At 43.2% G+C, this 19,549-nt stretch overlaps 1 protein-coding gene across 2 annotated transcripts in view; it reads left to right on the top strand.

The window, feature by feature from the left end:
• pik3c2b (phosphatidylinositol-4-phosphate 3-kinase, catalytic subunit type 2 beta) overlaps positions 1-19,549 on the top strand; it is a 186,716-nt gene that overhangs the window by 97,513 nt on the left and 69,654 nt on the right. For both annotated transcript variants that reach the window (XM_034165394.1, XM_034165393.1), the window contains exons 14-24: positions 2,752-2,866; positions 3,024-3,166; positions 3,327-3,515; positions 3,585-3,678; positions 3,765-3,859; positions 9,361-9,541; positions 9,739-9,846; positions 10,744-10,830; positions 11,292-11,421; positions 11,593-11,729; positions 11,826-11,995. In XM_034165394.1, the coding sequence (XP_034021285.1) occupies positions 2,752-2,866; positions 3,024-3,166; positions 3,327-3,515; positions 3,585-3,678; positions 3,765-3,859; positions 9,361-9,541; positions 9,739-9,846; positions 10,744-10,830; positions 11,292-11,421; positions 11,593-11,729; positions 11,826-11,995 (1,449 nt within the window). The remainder of the gene's footprint in view (positions 1-2,751; positions 2,867-3,023; positions 3,167-3,326; positions 3,516-3,584; positions 3,679-3,764; positions 3,860-9,360; positions 9,542-9,738; positions 9,847-10,743; positions 10,831-11,291; positions 11,422-11,592; positions 11,730-11,825; positions 11,996-19,549) is intronic.

Here is a 19,549-nt window from a genome sequence, read left to right as displayed (position 1 = left end):
GATTATTCACTTAACCACAGATTATGGACTAAAATGTAACTGCTGAGATTATTCACTTAACCACAGATTACAAGTAAAAAAGTAACTGATGTAACTGCCTAGATTATTCACTTCGCCGCAGATTACTGACTAAAAAGGTAACTGATGTAACTGCTGAGATTATTCACTTAATCACATATTATGGACTAAAAATGTAACTGCTGATATTATTCACTTCACCGCTATTATGGATTAAAAAAGTAACTAATTTTTGATATTATTTACTTAACCACAGATTACTGGCTAAAAAGTAATTTATGTGACTTTTGAGATTATTCACTTAACCACAGATTACTGACTAAAAAAAAGTAACTGCTGAGATTGTTTATTTAACCACAGATTGCTGACTAAAAAGAAACTGATGTAACTGTTGATTATTCACTTAACCACAGATTACATTTAAACACGTAATTGATGTAACTGCCAAGATTATTCACTTAACCACAGATTACAACTAAAAAAGTAACTGATGTAACTGCTGAGATTATCCACTTAACCACAGATTACTGACTAAAAAAGTAACTGATGTAACTGCTGAGATTATCCACTTAACCACAGATTACTGACTAAAAAAGTAACTGATGTAACTGTTGAAATTATTCACTTAACCACAGATTAAGACTGAAAAAGTAATTGATGTAACTGCTGAGATTATTCACTTAACCACATATTACGGACTAAAAATGTAACTGCTGAGATTATTCCTTAACCACAGATTATGGACTAAAAAAAAATAACTGTGGTTTTTGATATTATTTACTTAACCACAGATTACTGGCTAAAAAAAGTAACTGCAGAGATTGTTCATTTAACCGCAGATTACTGACTAAAAAAATGACTGATGTAACTGCTGAGATTATTCACTTAACCACAGATTACAACTAAAAACGCAACTGATGTAACTGCTGAGATCATTCACTCATCTTCAACTGCTTTTCCGGGTTCGGGTTGCGGGGGCAACAGCTCCAGCAGGGGACCCCAGGCTTCCCTTTCACATGCTACATTGACCACCTCTGACTGATGGATCCCGAGGCGTTCCCTGGCCAGTGTGGAGATATAATTTCTCCACCTAGTCCTGGGTCTTCCTCGGGGTCTCCTCCCAGATGGACGTGCCTGGAACACCTCCCTTGGGAGGCGCCCAGGAGGCATCCTTACAAGATGCCCGAACCACCTCAGGCTCCTTTCAATGCGAAGAAGCAGCAACTCTACTCCGAGCCTCCCACGGATGACCAAACTTCTCACCCTATCTCTAAGGGAGACACCAGCCACCCTCCTGAGGAAGCCCATTTCGGCCGCTTGTACCCGCGATCTTGTTCTTTCGGTCATGACCCAACACTCATGACCATAGGTGAGAGTAGGAACGAATATTGACCACTAGATCGAGAGCTTCACCTTTTGGGTCAGCTCGTTTTTTTTTTTTTCTCATTGTTTGTACATATGCACGGAACAGCATTTTGGAGTATGCGACCTTCTTGGATTCCCTGAATGGAGTCCTGTATGGGGCTCTGGTGGGGGCGTCCATTGTTCTGCTGGGGGACTTCAACACACACGTGGGCAATGACAGAGACACTTGGAGAGGTGTGATTGGGAGGAATGGCCTCCCTGATCTAAACCCGAATGGTCATTTGTTATTGGACTTCTGTGCTAGTCGTGGACTGTCCATAACGAACACCATGTTCGAACATAAGGATGCTCATAAGTGTACATGGTACCAGAGCACCCTAGGCTGAAGATCGATGATCGATTTTGTGATCGTATCATCTGATTTGAGGCCGCATGTTCTGAGCACTCGGGTGAAGAGAGGGGCAGAGCTGTCAACTGATCACCATCTGGTGGTGAGTTGGATCAGAGGGTGGGGAGGACTTTGGACAGACCTGGTAAGCCCAAACAGATAGTGCGGGTGAACTGGGAACGTGTGGAGGAGCCCACTGTCCAACAGATCTTCAACTCATGCCTCTGGCAGAGCTTCTCTAGCATCCCTGTGGAGGTTGGGAGCATTGAACCAAAATGGGTAACTTTCAAAGCTTCCATTGCTGAAGCTGCAGCAGGGAGCTGTGGCCTGAAGGTCTTAGGTGCCTCAAGGGGCGGCAACCCTCGAACACTGTGGTGGACACCAGTGGTCAGGGAAGCCGTCCGACTGAAGGAGTCCTTCCGGAGCAACCATGGAGAAGGACTTTCGGTCAGCACCATGGTGTTTCTGGCGGACCATGAGGCACCTCAGGAGGAGAAAACGGGGAACCATCCAAGCTGTCTACAGTAAGGATGGGACTCTGTTGACCTCAACTGAGGATGTAATCCGGAGCTGGAAGGAACGCTTTGAGGAAGGGCAGAGCTGGAAGCTGATGGAGGATTTTCATCAATTTCCCTGGTGGAAGTCACTGAAGTAGTCAAGCAACTCCGCAGTGGCAAGGCCCCGGGGGTTGATGAGATCTGTCCAGAAATGCTGAAGGCTCTGGGTGTGGTAACTCCTGAGATAATTCACTTAATCACAGATTACTGACTAAAAAGTAATTGATCGCTGAGCTGTTTGTCCATAGACTCATATCCGCTTCATACTGTGAAATTCTGAGATTAGCGCCGGCACCAATGGGGCTTGGGGCCTATAAGGACTGACTTCTTCATGTTAGGATAGGGGGTTGTGTTGCATAGCTTTCTGTGTGTATGTGTGTGTGTGTGTGTGTGTCCTATCCTCATCCTATTGTTGTTTTTCAGCACGTTGACATGTGGCAGGAAGTTGTTCGGTTTGTGGCCTTCAACACCAGGAAGAAGTGGAAACGCTCGATCGAGTTCCCCAAACTTTAACCAGCCGGACAGTGTCATCCTACAGGTGAAAGTTGTCTTCTTGGTTTCTGTTGTGTCCTTGTTGACCATCCTAACCGTAAGCATCTCCATCTCCGCCATGCGATATGTGGGCGTGCCTTTGGGCTGAGCCCGGTGGAAGTGCGACCTGTTTTCCTTTGTCAGCTTTTTGTTTATGTCTTCAGGTGGACTTCCCCACGTCGTCCTTTGAGGTGCTTTTCAGCACACCACCACCAGCGGACTTCTGCCCACAGTACGAGTTCTCCAAACTGGACACCGCCAGTCAGAGCCACATGCAGGATGTCCTGCATAAGAAGTCCTTCTTCTGGTCAGAAACCAGCCTTAAACTGAAAAATGTTCAAAATGTAACGTGAAGAGGCTTCTCTTAGAATGGTGCACGATAGTGGCACCTACTGGACAAAAGGAGGAAGGGCATCAGTTACTGTTTGATTTGCTCTGCTAGCTAAGGTAATGTGTTTCCTATGCAGGCTAACATCGGAGGATAAGCGCCTCTTGTGGGAGAAGAAGGCATTCTGTCAGGCAGAAAGTGCTGCGCTCCCCCTCGTGCTCGCCAGCGCCACCTGCTGGGAATGGGCATGTCTACCAGAAATCTATGCCTTGTTGAAGCAGTGGGTTTGTCTGGGGCACCTGGACGCTCTGGGACTCCTCCATGCCTCGTATGTCGCTGCTGAGTCACAGGATCACCGTGTGGCGTTTCACAATGACTGATGACGTTTTTGTTTCAGGTTTCCGGACCAGGAGCTGAGACGGACTGCCGTGCAGTGGATGGATTCCATCTCTGACTCTGAGCTGCTGGATTTCCTACCTCAACTGGTCCAGGTGACATCACAGAATGTTTCACGCCGGATTCCACATGGATTTTTGTTGAGTGCAGCGTAACTCTGAACTGTGTATCTTCCTGTCAGGCTTTGAAGTACGAGTGTTACCTCGACAGCTCCCTCATTCGATTCCTCCTGCGGCGAGCCATCGGGGACATTCGCATTGCCCATTACCTCTTCTGGTCAGCTGCAATTTGATTTTAATTTGACAAAACTTCCATGGTGTCCACAACACATTTTTTCTTTTTTGTACCACTGAACCTGCTGTTCGCGTTTTAGTGTCAAAGTTTTTTCCAATTTTAATTTATTTTCATTGATATAGCACCAACTCACAACAAAGTTGCTTCAAGGCGCTTCACACAAGTAAGGTCTAACCTTACCGACCTCCAGAGCAAGAACACAGGCAACAGTGGTAAGAAAAAACTTCCCCTGAGGAAGAAACCTCAAGCAGACCAGGCTCAAAAGGGTGACCCTCTGCTTGGGCCATGATACAGACATAAATTACAGAACAGTTCACAAAACAAATATACAGGAAATGTTGTCGGTGCACAGGACAAGAGGGTTACAGAAGCAGACACCACCCCCATCTTTGGATGGAGCCACACCTCAAACAGAGAGAAAGAACAGAATCAGGCATCAGAAAGACAACAAATTACGGCTGCAGCTATTGAATATTTTTGGAATCGAATATTCTATCAATTATTTTATCGATTAATCGAGTAATCGGATAAAAAGTACCTTTGTGTTTTTAAACAATGTCGGTAGTGGCAGGGCTCTCCCTAAGCAGTGGCACAATGTTGCTGTGCCATCATGCAGATTTTTAAGTTTAGGGTGTTCCCTCTCTCTGTTTTGCCGGGTTATTAATTTTTTTTCATATTAAGAGTTTTAGAGCTTTGCAAAAACATAAGCCCAGTCAGTCTGTGAAATCTTCAGTCTGTGGACAGTGCATTCTTTTTTTCCTTCTTATTGCATATTTCATTTGCACTTTTTATCACTGTGCTTCATTCAGTGTTTAGTGTACAGTTAGACATGCTCAATCAAAGTCAAATTCTTTGTTTCCTGTGGATACTTGGCGAATAACACAGCCTTTGAAAAACGGCTGTGGATTGCAGCGTTTCCACAAAAGCTGCCTGTTGATAAAAACTCTTACCAAATCTGAATTAAACTTTTTAAACTTTTTTAATCATTAAACATGACTCATTTAAAGTGGCGTCCACGGCCAGTGGAGCAAAATGTTTTTAAAAAAAATATATACAAATACACTGCTTCACTTTAAATGCGCAATAAGCCCATTTCAGACGATCCGCACGGACCCTTTCTCTTAAAAGGCTTTATTTTACTCAGCATGTGGCTTTGCAGACTTAGCAGTGTAGCATCACCTGCTACATTGATTAGCGCTATGGTCTTCTTCTGTTTTTTGTGGGAGCGTTACAGTGCCACATACAGGCCTGGCATATGTACTACAGCTTTAAATGAAGCAAAGAATTTTTTGCAATTGAATTATTCAAATTACTCGATGAATCGTTTCAGCCCTACAACAAATACAGTATAATTTGTCAGCATTAAACAACAAGAAAAACAGACGAAATACTAAGGTGATCGCCGGCCGCTAGCCCTAAACTTCACTAAAAGACCCAGAATTTAGGTAAAGTTTAGGCCGCGGCATGCTCCGTTTACTAGTAAAATGAATTAAAAGAGTAAAAAGCATAGTAACATACTATGCCAGTATGCTAGCCATACGAAAGGGAAAATAAGTGCATCTTAAGTCTGGACTTGAGTCTCTACAGAATCTGACTGTTTTATTGACGCAGGGAGATCATTACACAGAACAGGGGCACGATAAGAGAAAGCTCTGTGACCCGCAGACTTCTTATTCACCCTAGGGACACAAAGTAGTCCTTCACCTGAGAATGCAGAGCCCAGGCCGGTACGTAAGGTTTAATTAGGTCAGCTAGGTAGGGAGGTGCCAGTCCATGAATAATTTTATAGGTTAGTAGCAGAACCTTAAAATCTGATCTCACTGGGACAGGAAGCCAGTGAAGAGACGCCAAAATGGGTGTAATGTGGTCGAACTTTCTGCTTCGTGTCAAAGGTCTGGCTGCAGCATTTTGAACCAATTGGAGAGCCCTAATGCTGGACTGCAGTAAACCAGAAAATAGAACATTGCAGTAGTCCAATCTAGAAGAGACAAACGCATGAATCAGGGTCTCAGCATCAGCCATAGACAGGATGGGACGAATCTTCGCTAGATTTCACAGGTGGAAGGTGAGGCAAAGTGGCTGAAGGCTGCAGCTGGAGGGGCCTGCGCTGCCCAGCTTGGGGAATTGAAGGCTACAGCAGCAAACGTCACGCTGCCTCTAGGGTGGCAGGGAGGAAGCCAGGGTAAGGGTAGAGGAAAGACACCGGGGGGGGTGGTAGTAGGGACAGAGGGAGGGAGATATGCGTTATGTCAGTTCCTGTCCATGTGTGCGTAAAGTCTAGTTTTGCTAGGCAACAGCAGGCTTGAGTGGGCTAGATGGATAAGAAGAGGGAGCTGAATTCCTTCACCAAGGCTATAGAGCCTTCTGGGAGAAGAGCAGGGCATTTGACCTTCAGGAGCCGATAAGGCTGCCATGTTGATGTTAAATGTTGATACAGAATTCCATTTACTGCACCTCTGGCAGTCTAGAGTCCAAATTTATGAAGAATATTCTCCTGTCCTCAGCAGCACATTTTGCATTTCAGTTCAAGAGTTAACGCAGTCTGAGATTGTTGCCTTTCCCAACTCATTAATTATGACGGAAAGATGAGGGGACGATATTCTGGTAGCAGCCGTCTTGCTAATATTCCTGTAGGTCAGGGCAGCACACAAAGCAATCAGCGCCAAACCTCCCACCATAAAAGTGAATAGAAATAAATTCTCAATGTCTTCCACAGTGAGTGGAGCCAAGCATACCACGCGCCACTTCTCCTAGGCGTCGAGAACATAGCCCACAGGGGTAGGTTCCATCGGGGCACGCAGGGCCCCACAGCCCTGATTTTCTTGTTGACAAAATTGTCAATAGTGTGGAGAGACCAGCTGATCAATTACATAGTTAATCCAAACCTTAATTTGAAGAATTCACAGTCTGGTGAAGCTGGGACTTTGAAGGTTGGAGCAGAGATGGAGAACAGAGAAGGAGGAGAGGACAGGGGAGGAATGCGACTGCCCTTGCTGGAGTCCCAAGCTGAGTTTTTGTTGATGCAAGACAATCTTCTAAGGATTTTATGTGGATGAGATTACCAGCAGTTATCAGCATGTATAATCCAATCCAATCCATTTTATTTATATAGCACATTTAAACAACAGAACAGTTTCCAAAGTGCTGCACATAAAAACGATTATACAAACTATACAAGACAATAAACCAACTCAGATACTAATAAATGAACATAAAAACAATAAAACAATAAATAAATAAAACACTGGGCCAAAAGACAACAGAGGACCATACAACTCACGCAGAGCTAAAAGCCAGAGAATAAAAGTGGGTCTTCAGACAAGACTTAAAACACTCCACTATGGGGGCTGTTCGAATGTGGAGAGGCAGAGCGTTCCAGAGTCTAGGCCCAGCCACAGAGAAGGCCCTGTTCCCCCTGGTCTTGAGTCTCGTCCTAGGCACCACGAGCTGGAGCTGGCCCTCAGACCTCAGAGCGCGCGCTGGGGAGTAGATTTTGAGGAGGTCTACAATGTATTGTGGCGCCAGTCCGTTTAAAGCTTTAAAAACAAATAATAAAATTTTAAAATCAATTCTAAAATTAACAGGGAGCCAGTGCAAAGATGCAAGAATGGGTGTAATATGTTCATGTTTTTTGCTCCTAGTTAAGAGGCGTGCAGCAGCGTTCTGGACTAACTGCAATCTGTGAAGTGTATTTTGATTAATTCCGAAAAAGAGTGAATTGCAGTAGTCCAGGCGTGAAGAAATAAAAGCATGCATGACGCGCTCCAAGTCTGAAAAGGATAAAATTTATTTAATTTTGGTTAAAAGACGAAGATGATAAAAGCTGGATTTAACAGCCGCATTGACCTGCTTATCCAGTTTAACCAGGTATAACCAGGTATCATCAGCATAGCAATGAAAGGTAATCGCAGAATGCCATAATATGTGCCCAAGGGTGATATATAAAGGGAGAAAAGCAGGGGGCCTAAGACGGACCCCTGTGGAACCCCAAATTTCATGTCAGTAAGGTTAGAGGTAGTGTTATTGTACAAAACACAGTGAGAACGACTGGTCAAGTATGATGTCAGCCATGCAAGGGCACTCCAAGTAATCCCAAAATGATTTTCCAGCCTATCAAGTAGAATATGATGATCCATTGTATCAAATGCAGCACTGAGATCTAACAGCAACAGAACCGTAGTGGTGTCCGAATCCATTGTAAGCAGAAGATCATTCACCACTTTAGTGAGAGCCGTCTCTGTGGAATGATATTTTCTAAAAGCAGACTGCAGTGGCTCAGAGATTATTTTCAGTAAGATAGTCCAAGAGCTGCCCTGAAACCACTTTTTCCAGAATTTTAGAACAAAATGATAAATTTTATATTGGCTGATAGTTTTTTAATACACTAGGGTCAAGATTAGGTTTCTTAAGTAATGGTTTAATCACTGCAGATTTGAAACATTTAGGAACAGATCCAGAAGTTAAAGAAAGATTAATAATTTCCAGCACAGTCGGCCCAAGAGTGGACCACAGGTCCTTAAACAGTTTTGTTGGTATAGGATTAAATAAACAGGTTGTGCTTTTTGTTGACGTTATGAGTTTCGGCAGCATGCCTAGTGAGATACTATCAAATTCTGTAAATCTAGGTAATACCTCAGTAGTGGCGCCCACATCAATAGCAGGGTGTAGTGGCTGGGTTAAGGCATGCTGGGATATGTTTAACCTGATGTCTTCTATTTTCTTCTCATAGTAATCCAGGAAATCTTGTGCTGTAAAAGGAGAGTGAACTACAGGTGGTTGTCCATGAATAAGTGTTGCCACCATGTGGAACAAGAACTTTGATTTATGCTTGTTTTTGTTGATCAAATCAGAGTAGTAAGTTCACTTTGTAGCCAATAATGCATGCTTATAGTCTAAGATAGCATCACGCCACGCAAGGTGGAATACTTCTAATTTTGAACTACGCCATGAGTACTTGTGTCCATGGTTCATGATTGAACCCAAGCTGAAGCAGCCAGTGCTCTGGGTTTAATGGACCCGATCTCTGGGTTTAATGGACCCGATCTCTGGGTTTAATGGACCTCACGTCGGGGTTTGATGAGCCATGCTTGTGATCCACAAGTGAGCTCTTTTTTTGCTGATCATTTGTTGTTTCTCTTCATTTTGAGCTCAAGCTAATGAGTTAATTCTGGGTCATAAGAGGCAGCTGTTGCTTGATGCACCTCTTAATCTCTGAGTAGCACTTTATGCAGCTGGCTCCTTTATGATTCTGGCCTGCTGTACTTTATATCAGGTGTATTTTGCTTTGGGCCATTGGGTTACTTTTGGACTAGATTCTAATTTAATTATTGTTCAAATCAAAGTTCACGTCTGGGTATGTACAGATCTGTAGGTCTGTTTTTGCTCGGTTCCAGTTCCATTTTCGGATTTGGAATTGAGGTATCAGCTGTCTGTACATTTATAGCGATACTGAGCAGGATCTCAGACTGGTTTGTGTCCTGCAGGCTGCTGAAGGACAACCTGCAGGACAGTCAGTTCAGCGCTCGCTATCAGCAGCTCCTGGGAGCGCTGCTCTGCTGTGTGGGCTGCCGCCTCCGCGATGAGTTCGACCGCCAGTGCTGGATGGTGTCAGTCCTCACCAAAGTGGCTCAGAAAGTACGAGACGCGCCGCTCTCCAGCAGACAGGTGGGTGTAGTTACCGTGGAGACGACTGACCCTCAGATCTTAGTGTGACATCACCTGCGTGGTTCAGTCAAACATCCAGTGAAGCAGCTTTGGGTTCTCTTTGCTTTCAGCCGTTGTTCACCTACATAGTTTGATAAATGCTGGACGTGTTCTTACAGGAACCAAACATAACCTTGACTTTGTGTCTGTGTCTTCAGGTTGTCCTGAAGGAGAGTTTGGAGGAGATGAAGCACTTCTTCTCAGTTAACAGCAGCTGTCGGCTTCCTCTGAATCCAGCGCTGCTCGTCAAAGGCATCAACATCCAGGTAAGGCACCGCGGAGCAGCACGTCTCAATGTGAGACGGTACATCGAGATCGGGATGCATTACATCACGATAATGCAACAACATGAAAATCTGCACAGTCACTGCTGCTGAGGTCAAGATAGAATGACACCCCAAAGAAAGTGGTCTGACCATGCATTTCTAACCATGTGGACTATGGACCTGATGAAGGACTGGCGGCTGAGCTGGTTACGGATGTTTCAAGCTTAAAGAACTTTGTTATAAAGTGCACCTGAACATCTGAGTCCAGTGAGTTGAGCTGATGCAACACGATGAGGCTGAACCCCAACACATTCTGTACAGTCCAGTCCTAACCAGATGTCCAGTCCAGTCTGCTTCATTTGCTGCTGTGTTGTCCCATGTGATGCTGGAATTAGACCTGTGATGCTTCATGGATCAGATCCCCGAAGCCCTCACCGAAACCATTGTGCGCTGAGCAGGAATCTGACTGTGGACCAAAGACTCCGACGTGCTGTGGCTGTCTTTAACCTGACTGCCGACCAAAGACTCTGACGTGCTGTGGCTGTCTTTAACCTGACTGCCGACCAAAGACTCTGACGTGCTGTGGCTGTCTTTAACCTGACTGCCGACCAAAGACTCTGACGTGCTGTGGCTGTCTTTAACCTGACTGCCGACCAAAGACTCTGACGTGCTGTGGCTGTCTTTAACCTGACTGCCGACCAAAGACTCTGACGTGCTGTGGCTGTCTTTAACCTGACTGCCGACCAAATACTCTGACGTGCTGTGGCTGTCTTTAACCTGACTGCCGACCAAAGACTCCGACGTGCTGTGGCTGTCTTTAACCTGACTGCCGACCAAAGACTCCGACGTGCTGTGGCTGTCTTTAATGAAGTGGTCTGTGTGTGTTTTATTTTGCAGTCTTGTTCCTTCTTCAACTCCAATGCCGTTCCTCTAAAGCTGTCCTTCAAAAACCCTCTGGGAGACAATGTCAGCGTCATCTTCAAGGTATCAGACAAGTTTTCCACGTGGCACTCTGGAAACACGTCTCTTCTGAACGATGTCCACGAGTCGTCTTCATGTTTCTGCTTTAATCTCTAATGTTTCTGTCAAAGAAAATCAGGCAACAGACATAAATCAGTATGAGACTGATCACACCTTCATCTGAGAATAATCACATGACTGAGACATGATCTGGACAGGACAGATTAATCCAGTTCTGGCTCTGGGGTGTTGAAGTACCGACATATAGAGTCTGGTTTAGTTCCAGGTCTGTGTCCCTGGATGAGGACCACCCAGCTATAACTGGGTACCTGCCTTGTTCCTGGGATCATATTTTTCTGAGCAATTACTGCTGAGGTTCCGACTGACCTTTAGGGGACAAGAGGACAGACGAAAAGGCCCACAGTGCAACATGAGTACAGACCTGTTTGACCTTTGAACCTGTGTGTCTCTGTTTTGTTGTCCAGTCAGGAGATGACCTGAGACAGGACATGCTGACTCTGCAGGTCATCCGTATCATGAACAAGATCTGGATCCAAGAGGGTCTGGACATGAGGATGGTCATCTTCAAATGTTTCTCTACTGGTAGAGGTCGAGGTGAGTGGGAACCTGCAGTGCCCCCTGGAGGCCGTGTGGTTGACGGTTGTAATATGTGAGTGGTTTAATGTAGATCCACCTGGATCTGATGGTGAGTCTGGGTCAGGGTCACAGTCAGCGTGTGTGATGGCAGTGTGGTGAAGATGACTGACAGGCGTATGGCCTCCTCAGGTATGGTGGAGATGATTCCTCAAGCCGAGACGCTAAGGAAGATCCAGGTGGAACACGGAGTCACTGGATCCTTCAAAGACCGACCGCTGGCCGACTGGCTGCAGAAGCACAATCCCACCGAGGAGCAGTACGACAAAGTGAGCAGGCCGACACGTCGGAGTGGTGGACCTAATGTCATTGACCTCTGACCTTCTGTGTGGTTTCCCTGACCTCTGACCTGAACTGTTCCTCAGGCGGTGGAGAACTTCATCTACTCTTGTGCCGGCTGCTGCGTGGCAACCTACATCCTGGGAATCTGCGATCGCCACAATGACAACATCATGCTGAAAACCAGCGGTCACATGTTCCACATCGATTTTGGGAAGTTCCTCGGTCATGCACAGATGTTTGGCAACATCAAACGGTGAGTCCACAGTGTAGTAACGCGGCTGAGACACTAAACACACTGTTGTAGACAGTCGTCCGACTGACCCCGATCAGCTTTTCTGTGTGTCAGTCGCACGTTTTATGATGTTGGCGTTCGTGTGAGAAGCAGGTGAAGCTCGGCGTCTCAGAGTCAGTCAGCGGGTCCATAACGCTCTCAAATCTGCTGCAGATTCAGTTTTTGACATCTGATAGAGCCAGGTGAGAACCAGTGGACCTCGTACAAAGAGTTCTTATTATGACGCTGCTGTTTTTCAGCATGGTCTCAGAATTTTGTTGTCCGTATTGCTTCATTTTATTTATTTTTAATTATTTTTAAAAAGATTTATTTGTTTATTTTTATATATATTTTAGCGTGGTAGAACTCATGTCCATGTGTAAATTGTCCGTATCTGCCGTCTCATTGGTGTAATGGGTTCCAGTACAGGCTCCTGGTGGCCAAGTGGTCCGTGTACTTGCTTCCGGTCTCCACATCCATGGAAATATAGACCTGGAATGGACGTCACGTGACTAGCGGCGTGCTGCACGGCGGCCGTAACTAAGGGTGGACAGAGCACCTTGAGCCAGTTCAGGAACCTGTTAAACAGAAGAGAAATGAGGGGAAAAAAGGCAGCCAGAGCTTCACCATCAACTGCACCAACTACAAAAACAAATTCTTCAAAACTAAAATGAACTGTACAAGAGCTTTAATGTAATTATGTAAAACAAACGTCTATTTTAAAGTCTGAATTTAATATCGATATACTGAGACTGTAACTCAACACGATAAGTTCTTTTCATTAAGCTGCGTTCACATGCATACAGATACAGAAACAAAAATGTTTAAATATATTTATGTCTATATACTTGCAGTGTTGTTTAATATGATATGTACATGTGGTCACAGGCGGCATTTAAATTATAACAGTGTGGTTGGAGGAGGTACTTTTTACCCTGACTGAGGGTCAGAAGTCTTAAATTCTGAATGGCTTTATATCTACTTGGAATAAAATGTTAGTAAAAAATCATATATATGTTGTTGTCATTAAAAGACTGGCAATAAAATTACAGAGGAAAAAGCAAAGTAAATTAGCACAATGGTAAGACTTCAGATTTATATTTTAATACATAAGGATTGTTAATCCAGGCATGTATGGGTTCATTAGAGCTTTTCATCAGCTTGAATACAACTTACAAGGCCTCATTTATAAAAATACATCCAGAATTATGATGACAGGAAAAAAAACCCATCACAGTAAATGAACAGAATGTCATATTTCCCCCAAATTTGCACACTTTACATAAAACATTTTTTTCTACCCAGACATGTATGGGTTCATTAGAAAGAGCAATTAAAGGGCTTTAAAACAAGCCTACTTTTATTAAAATCCGTTGAGAAATAGCGACGCTAGTGCAAAAAAAGCGGTCAGTTTATTATTGATGATCTGCACATCTCCACCCTTAGTAATGGGGCCTTCCTGTCCTGAGCGACACTAATAGATTGAGGCGCGCACGTCCATTCCAGGTCTATATTTCCGTGTCCACATCATGTGGAGTTGTGTCAGGAATCCAGCATCAAACATGATCAGCTCTGCTGCGGTGTCCCCAAGTGGAAAAATAGGGGAGGAGCTGAAAGACGTTTTTAGCGCATTGAGTTCCAGTAGCCTTTATTAATAGTATAACTCAGCCACATGGGGTGTGCAGCCAGTACATTCTGAGTGCCGGTCCCAAGCCCAGATAAATGAGGAGGGTTGTGTCAGGAAGGGCATCCGGCGTAAAACAAGCCAACCCAACTATGCAGACTCAGAATCAAATTCCCATACCGGATCGGTCGCGGCCCGGGTTAACAACGTCCGCCACCGGTGTTATTGCCCAACAGGGTGCCGGTGGAAATTGGGCTACTGCTGGGCGAAGACAATGAAGAAGAGGAGGACATGGATGTGCTGAGAGAGGACATGCAGGTGGTTGGTGTGACAGAGGAAGATACAGAGGACAGGGTGAGATGGAAACGATTGATCTGCCGTGGCGCCCCCTAACAGGAACAGCCGAAAGACAAAGAAGAAGAGCCTTTATTAATAGTATGAGATGTTAAAATGATGCTTTCACATTAAGGGTTTGGTCTCTGTCACTCGGTTCATTGCACCAGGTCTGTAGTTTTATACAACTCACCACTTTAAACTTTATTAAGTCCTAAAAGTCTGAATAATTAGGAGCGGGTTTGATTTGAATGAATGAATGAATTTATTTGGCACACACAGATCCAGAACAACAAAAAAACTTGCAAGGAGAAGCTAAAGTTTGTAAACACCTACATCTTTAACAAAAAATTAAAATTATACATATACGAGGGCTGTCCGTAAAGTATAGGTCCTTTTTATTTTTTTCAAAAACTATATGGATTTCATTCATATGTTTTTACGTCAGACATGCTTGAACCCTCTGGCGCTTTGTTTGATCAAAATTTTCTCTAAACCTGTGAGACACATCGAAGTGGACACGGTTCGAAAAATTAAGCTGGTTTTCAGTGAAAAGTTTAACAGCTGATGAGAGATTTTGAGGTGATTCTGTCGCTTTAAGGACTTTTCACGGTGCGAGACGTCGCGCAGCGCTCTCAGCCGCCGTCATCAGCCTGTTTCAAGCTGAAAACCTCCACATTTCAGGCTCTATTGATCCAGGACGTCGTGAGAGAACAGAGAAGTTTCAGAAGAAGTCGGTTTCAGCATTTTATCCGGATATTCCACTGTTAAAGGAAATTTTTTTAATGAAAGACGTGCGGGCGGATTGCAGCGTCGGCTCGCAGCCGCCGCGACGCTCCGTCACAGGAAAAACACCTCTGTTGGAAGCCTTAAGGACAAGTTGGAACATCTCCAGCTGATAAACAATTTCTCATATACTCACTCCACTGAAAGCCATCAAAAGCCAACTGGATTTTAACAAATGGTTATCAACACGGAGGTGTTTTTCCTGTGCCGCCGCGCCGGCTGCGTCCCGACGCGCGGATCCGTCCGCACGTCTTTCATTAAAAAAATCTCCTTTAACAGTGGAATATCCGGATAAAATGCTGAAACCGACTTCTTCTGAAATGTCTCTGTTCTCTCACGACGTCCTGGATCAATAGAGCCTGAAATGTGGAGGTTTTAAGCTTGAAACAGGCTGACGACGGCGGCTGAGAGCGCTGCACGACATCTCGCACCGTGAAAAGTCCTTAAAGCGACAGAATCACCTCAAAATCTCTCATCAGCCGTTAAAATTTTCACTGAAAACCAGCTTAATTTTTCGAACCATGTCCACTTCGATGTGTCTCACAGGTTTAGAAAAAATTTTGATCAAACAAAGCGCCAGTCTCTCAGCAACTTCTCAGACAAAGGAATTCCGACGAGGGGCTGGACGACTCCTCCCACAAGGAGTGCTCACAGGCGAATGACGTCACCGACAGGCGTGGAAAAACTCACGCATGCGCACGAGGGTTCAAGCATGTCTGACGTAAAAACATATGAATGAAATCCATATAGTTTTTGAAAAAAATAAAAAGGACCTATACTTTACGGACAGCCCTCGTATATGTAACACTGTACATACGAGTATACCCATCATAACGAATACAAAGTATACATTGATCCATGAATTAGAATTTCAAAAAACACAAACATGCAAACAGCAGTGCACCAAAAAAAGACAAAACAGAATCAGTAAACCTAATTTAACATGCTATAGCAAGTAATCAAATAATTTTTGTAAAGCATTTTAAAGTCGACCAAACTACAGAGTGATTTTATATTATCCAGGCAATTATTCCAAATATTTACACCTTTAACAGAAATAGAATGACTTTTTACAGTAGTTCGAGCCTTTGATTTCTGAAATAATAATGTTCCTTGTAAATTATAACTGGAGTCCCTCATTCTAAATAGGTCCTGGACGCGTTGTGGCAGAAGTCTATTTTTCACCTTGAGTGTAATTTGTATTATGGTGTAATTTCAATTTCAATTTATTTTCATTTATATCGCGCCAAATCACAACAGAGGTGCCTCAAAGCGCTTCACACAGGTAAGGTCTAACCTTACCAACCCCCAGAGCAACAGTGGTAAGGAAAAACTCCCTCTGAGGAAGAAACCTCAAGCAGACCAGACTCAAAGGGGTGACCCTCTGCTTGGGCCATGATACAAACATAAATTACAGAACAATTCACAGAACAGTTGATGGACGAGTATACAAGAAATGCTATTGGTGCACAGGACAGGAGGAATCGCCAACACAAATACAACTCCCATCTCTGGATGGAGCTGCACCTTAAACATAGAAAAAACAGAATCAGGCATCAGAAAGACAAAAAATATTGTATAATCTGTCAGCATTAAACAACAAGAAAAACAGAGAAGTACTAAGGTGATCACTGGCCACTAGCCCTAAACTTCACTAAAAGACCCAGAATTTAGGTAAAGTTGAGGCCACAGCCCGCTCTAATTACTAATAAATGTATTAAAAGAGTAAAAAGCGTAAAACATAACTGTACCAGTATGCTAGACATATGAAAGGGAAAATAAGTGCGTCTTTAGTCTGGACTTGAAAGTCTCCACAGAATCTGACTGTTTTATTGATACAGGGAGATCATTCCACAGAACAGGGGCACGATAAGAGAAAGCTCTGTGACCCGCAGACTTCTTATTCACCTTAGGGACACAAAGTAGTCCTGCACCCTGAGAACGTAAAGCCCAGGCCGGTACGTAAGGTTTAATTAGGTCAGCTAGGTAGGGAGGTGCCAGTCCATGAATAATTTTATAGGTTAGTAGCAGAACCTTAAAATCTGATCTCACTGGGACAGGAAGCCAGTGAAGGGATCAATCAAGTCCCAAAATTTCAGAATATGCAAACGCACAAAAGAATTGTTGGCTCACAATAAGGCTTATAGCTTTCTTTTGAAGTAAAAATATAGGATTTGTATTGGTTTTTGTAGGTTGTTCCCCAAACTTTAATATAGTAGGTCATGTATGGAACAAGTAATGAATGATATAAAGTAACTGAGTGTTGGGAGATGAAGTCTTATGCTTTATACAAAATGGCAGTGATCTTTGACATTTTAGATTTAACATAATTTATGTGTTTTCCAACTCAATTTATTGTCAGTGAAAACCCCTAGAAATTTAGTTTCATTTACGAGTTCAATTTCAGCATTGTGTACTCTTAAATTTCTACACGCGTTCCTGGGTTTATTACCAAATATGATGCACTTTGTTTTACCAAAGTGAAGCGACAATTTGTTAGAATCAAACCATTCCTTAAACATCTGTAGTTCCCTCTCCGTGTCCAGAACCTCTCCCAAATGATCCCTACTACAAAACACAGTCGTGTCATCAGCAAATAAAATACAACTCAGAAACCAAACATATATATATGCTAATTTAATGTTTAACGCTTTAAGTGGTTACTGGGATGATCAGCTGTAATTACATGTGTTCCCACATGAGGGCAAAGTTTCCTAATACTGTGTTAAAAATATAGCAGAAGAAGATACAGCAAGATGTGTAACGCTGGCAGCTGCAGGTTTTGTGATTAAAACGCCCGCCGTTTTTCTCTTTTCTGCAGATATATGTACTTATGTCTCCATATACATTTCTAGATGCTTTTTCTTTTTCCCCCCTTTTTAATATCATTATATTTAAGTAAATATTGGAGGAGTGGGGTACAGTTAGTTATACCTAACAGCTAACGTTTGCTTATCTAGCCGGTCTTCGCAACGTTCATCGCAGCTTACAAAATAGTTGGTTCCTTTGTGTTTAATAACAGTCTTCTCCTGTGATGTCTTATCCTTCTTATGTCTTATTACTTATTATATTATATACGAGGTCTATTAGAAAAGTATCTGACCTTATTATTTTTTTCAAAAACCATATGGATTTGAATCACATGTGATTACATCAGACATGCTTGAACCCTTGTGGGCATGCGAGAGTTTTTTCACGCCTGTCGGTTACGTCATTCGCCTGTGGGCAGTCTTTGAGTGAGGAGTCGCCCACCCTCTCGTCGATTTTTTTCATTGTTTAGGAATGGCTCAGACTGCTGCTTTGTTTGATAAAATTTTTTCAAAACTGTAAGGCACAACTGAGTGGACACCATTCAATAAATTCAGCTGGTTTTCGGTAAAAATTTTAACGGCTGATGAGAGATTTTGGTCTGGTAGTGTCGCTTTAAGTAATTAAACCATTACTTAAAAAGCCATCACTTGACCCAGCTATCTTAGCTAATTATAGGCCAATCTCCAACCTTCCTTTTCTCTCAAAAATTCTTGAAAGGGATGTTGTAAAACAGCTAACTGATCATCTGCAGAGGAATGGTCTATTTGAAGAGTTTCAGTCAGGTTTTAGAATTCATCATAGTACAGAAACAGCATTAGTGAAGGTTACAAATGATCTTCTTATGGCCTCGGACAGTGGACTCATCTCTGTGCTTGTTCTGTTAGACTTCAGTGCTGCTTTTGATACTGTTGACCATAAAATTTTATTACAGAGATTAGAGCATGCCATAGGTATTAAAGGCACTGCGCTGCGGTGGTTTGAATCATATTTGTCTAATAGATTACAATTTGTTCATGTAAATGGGGAATCTTCTTCACAGACTAAAGTTAATTATGGAGTTCCACAAGGTTCTGTACTAGGACCAATTTTATTCACTTTATACATGCTTCCCTTAGGCAGTATTATTAGACGGTATTGCTTAAATTTTCATTGTTACGCAGATGATACCCAGCTTTATCTATCCATGAAGCCAGAGGACACACACCAATTAGCTAAACTGCAGGATTGTCTTACAGACATAAAGACATGGATGACCTCTAATTTCCTGCTTTTAAACTCAGATAAAACTGAAGTTATTGTACTTGGCCCCACAAATCTTAGAAACATGGTGTCTAACCAGATCCTTACTCTGGATGGCATTACCCTGACCTCTAGTAATACTGTGAGAAATCTTGGAGTCATTTTGATCAGGATATGTCATTCAAAGCGCATATTAAACAAATATGTAGGACTGCTTTTTTGCATTTACGCAATATCTCTAAAATCAGAAAGGTCTTGTCTCAGAGTGATGCTGAAAAACTAATTCGTGCATTTATTTCCTCTAGGCTGGACTATTGTAATTCATTATTATCAGGTTGTCCTAAAAGTTCCCTAAAAAGCCTTCAGTTAATTCAAAATGCTGCAGCTAGAGTACTGACGGGGACTAGAAGGAGAGAGCATATCTCACCCATATTGGCCTCTCTTCATTGGCTTCCTGTTAATTCTAGAATAGAATTTAAAATTCTTCTTCTTACTTATAAGGTTTTGAATAATCAGGTCCCATCTTATCTTACGGACCTCGTAGTACCATATCACCCCAATAGAGCGCTTCGCTCTCAGACTGCAGGCTTACTTGTAGTTCCTAGGGTTTGTAAGCATAGAATGGGAGGCAGAGCCTTCAGCTTTCAGGCTACTCTCCTGTGGAACCAGCTCCCAATTCAGATCAGGGAGACAGACACCCTCTCTACTTTTAAGATTAGGCTTAAAACTTTCCTTTTTGCTAA

The sequence above is a fragment of the Thalassophryne amazonica genome, unplaced genomic scaffold (genome assembly GCF_902500255.1).
Source record: "Thalassophryne amazonica unplaced genomic scaffold, fThaAma1.1, whole genome shotgun sequence".
NCBI classification, from domain to species: domain Eukaryota; kingdom Metazoa; phylum Chordata; class Actinopteri; order Batrachoidiformes; family Batrachoididae; genus Thalassophryne; species Thalassophryne amazonica.
The sequence above is the reverse complement of the archived record's forward strand: the minus strand, read 5'-3'. Positions and strand labels throughout refer to the sequence as shown.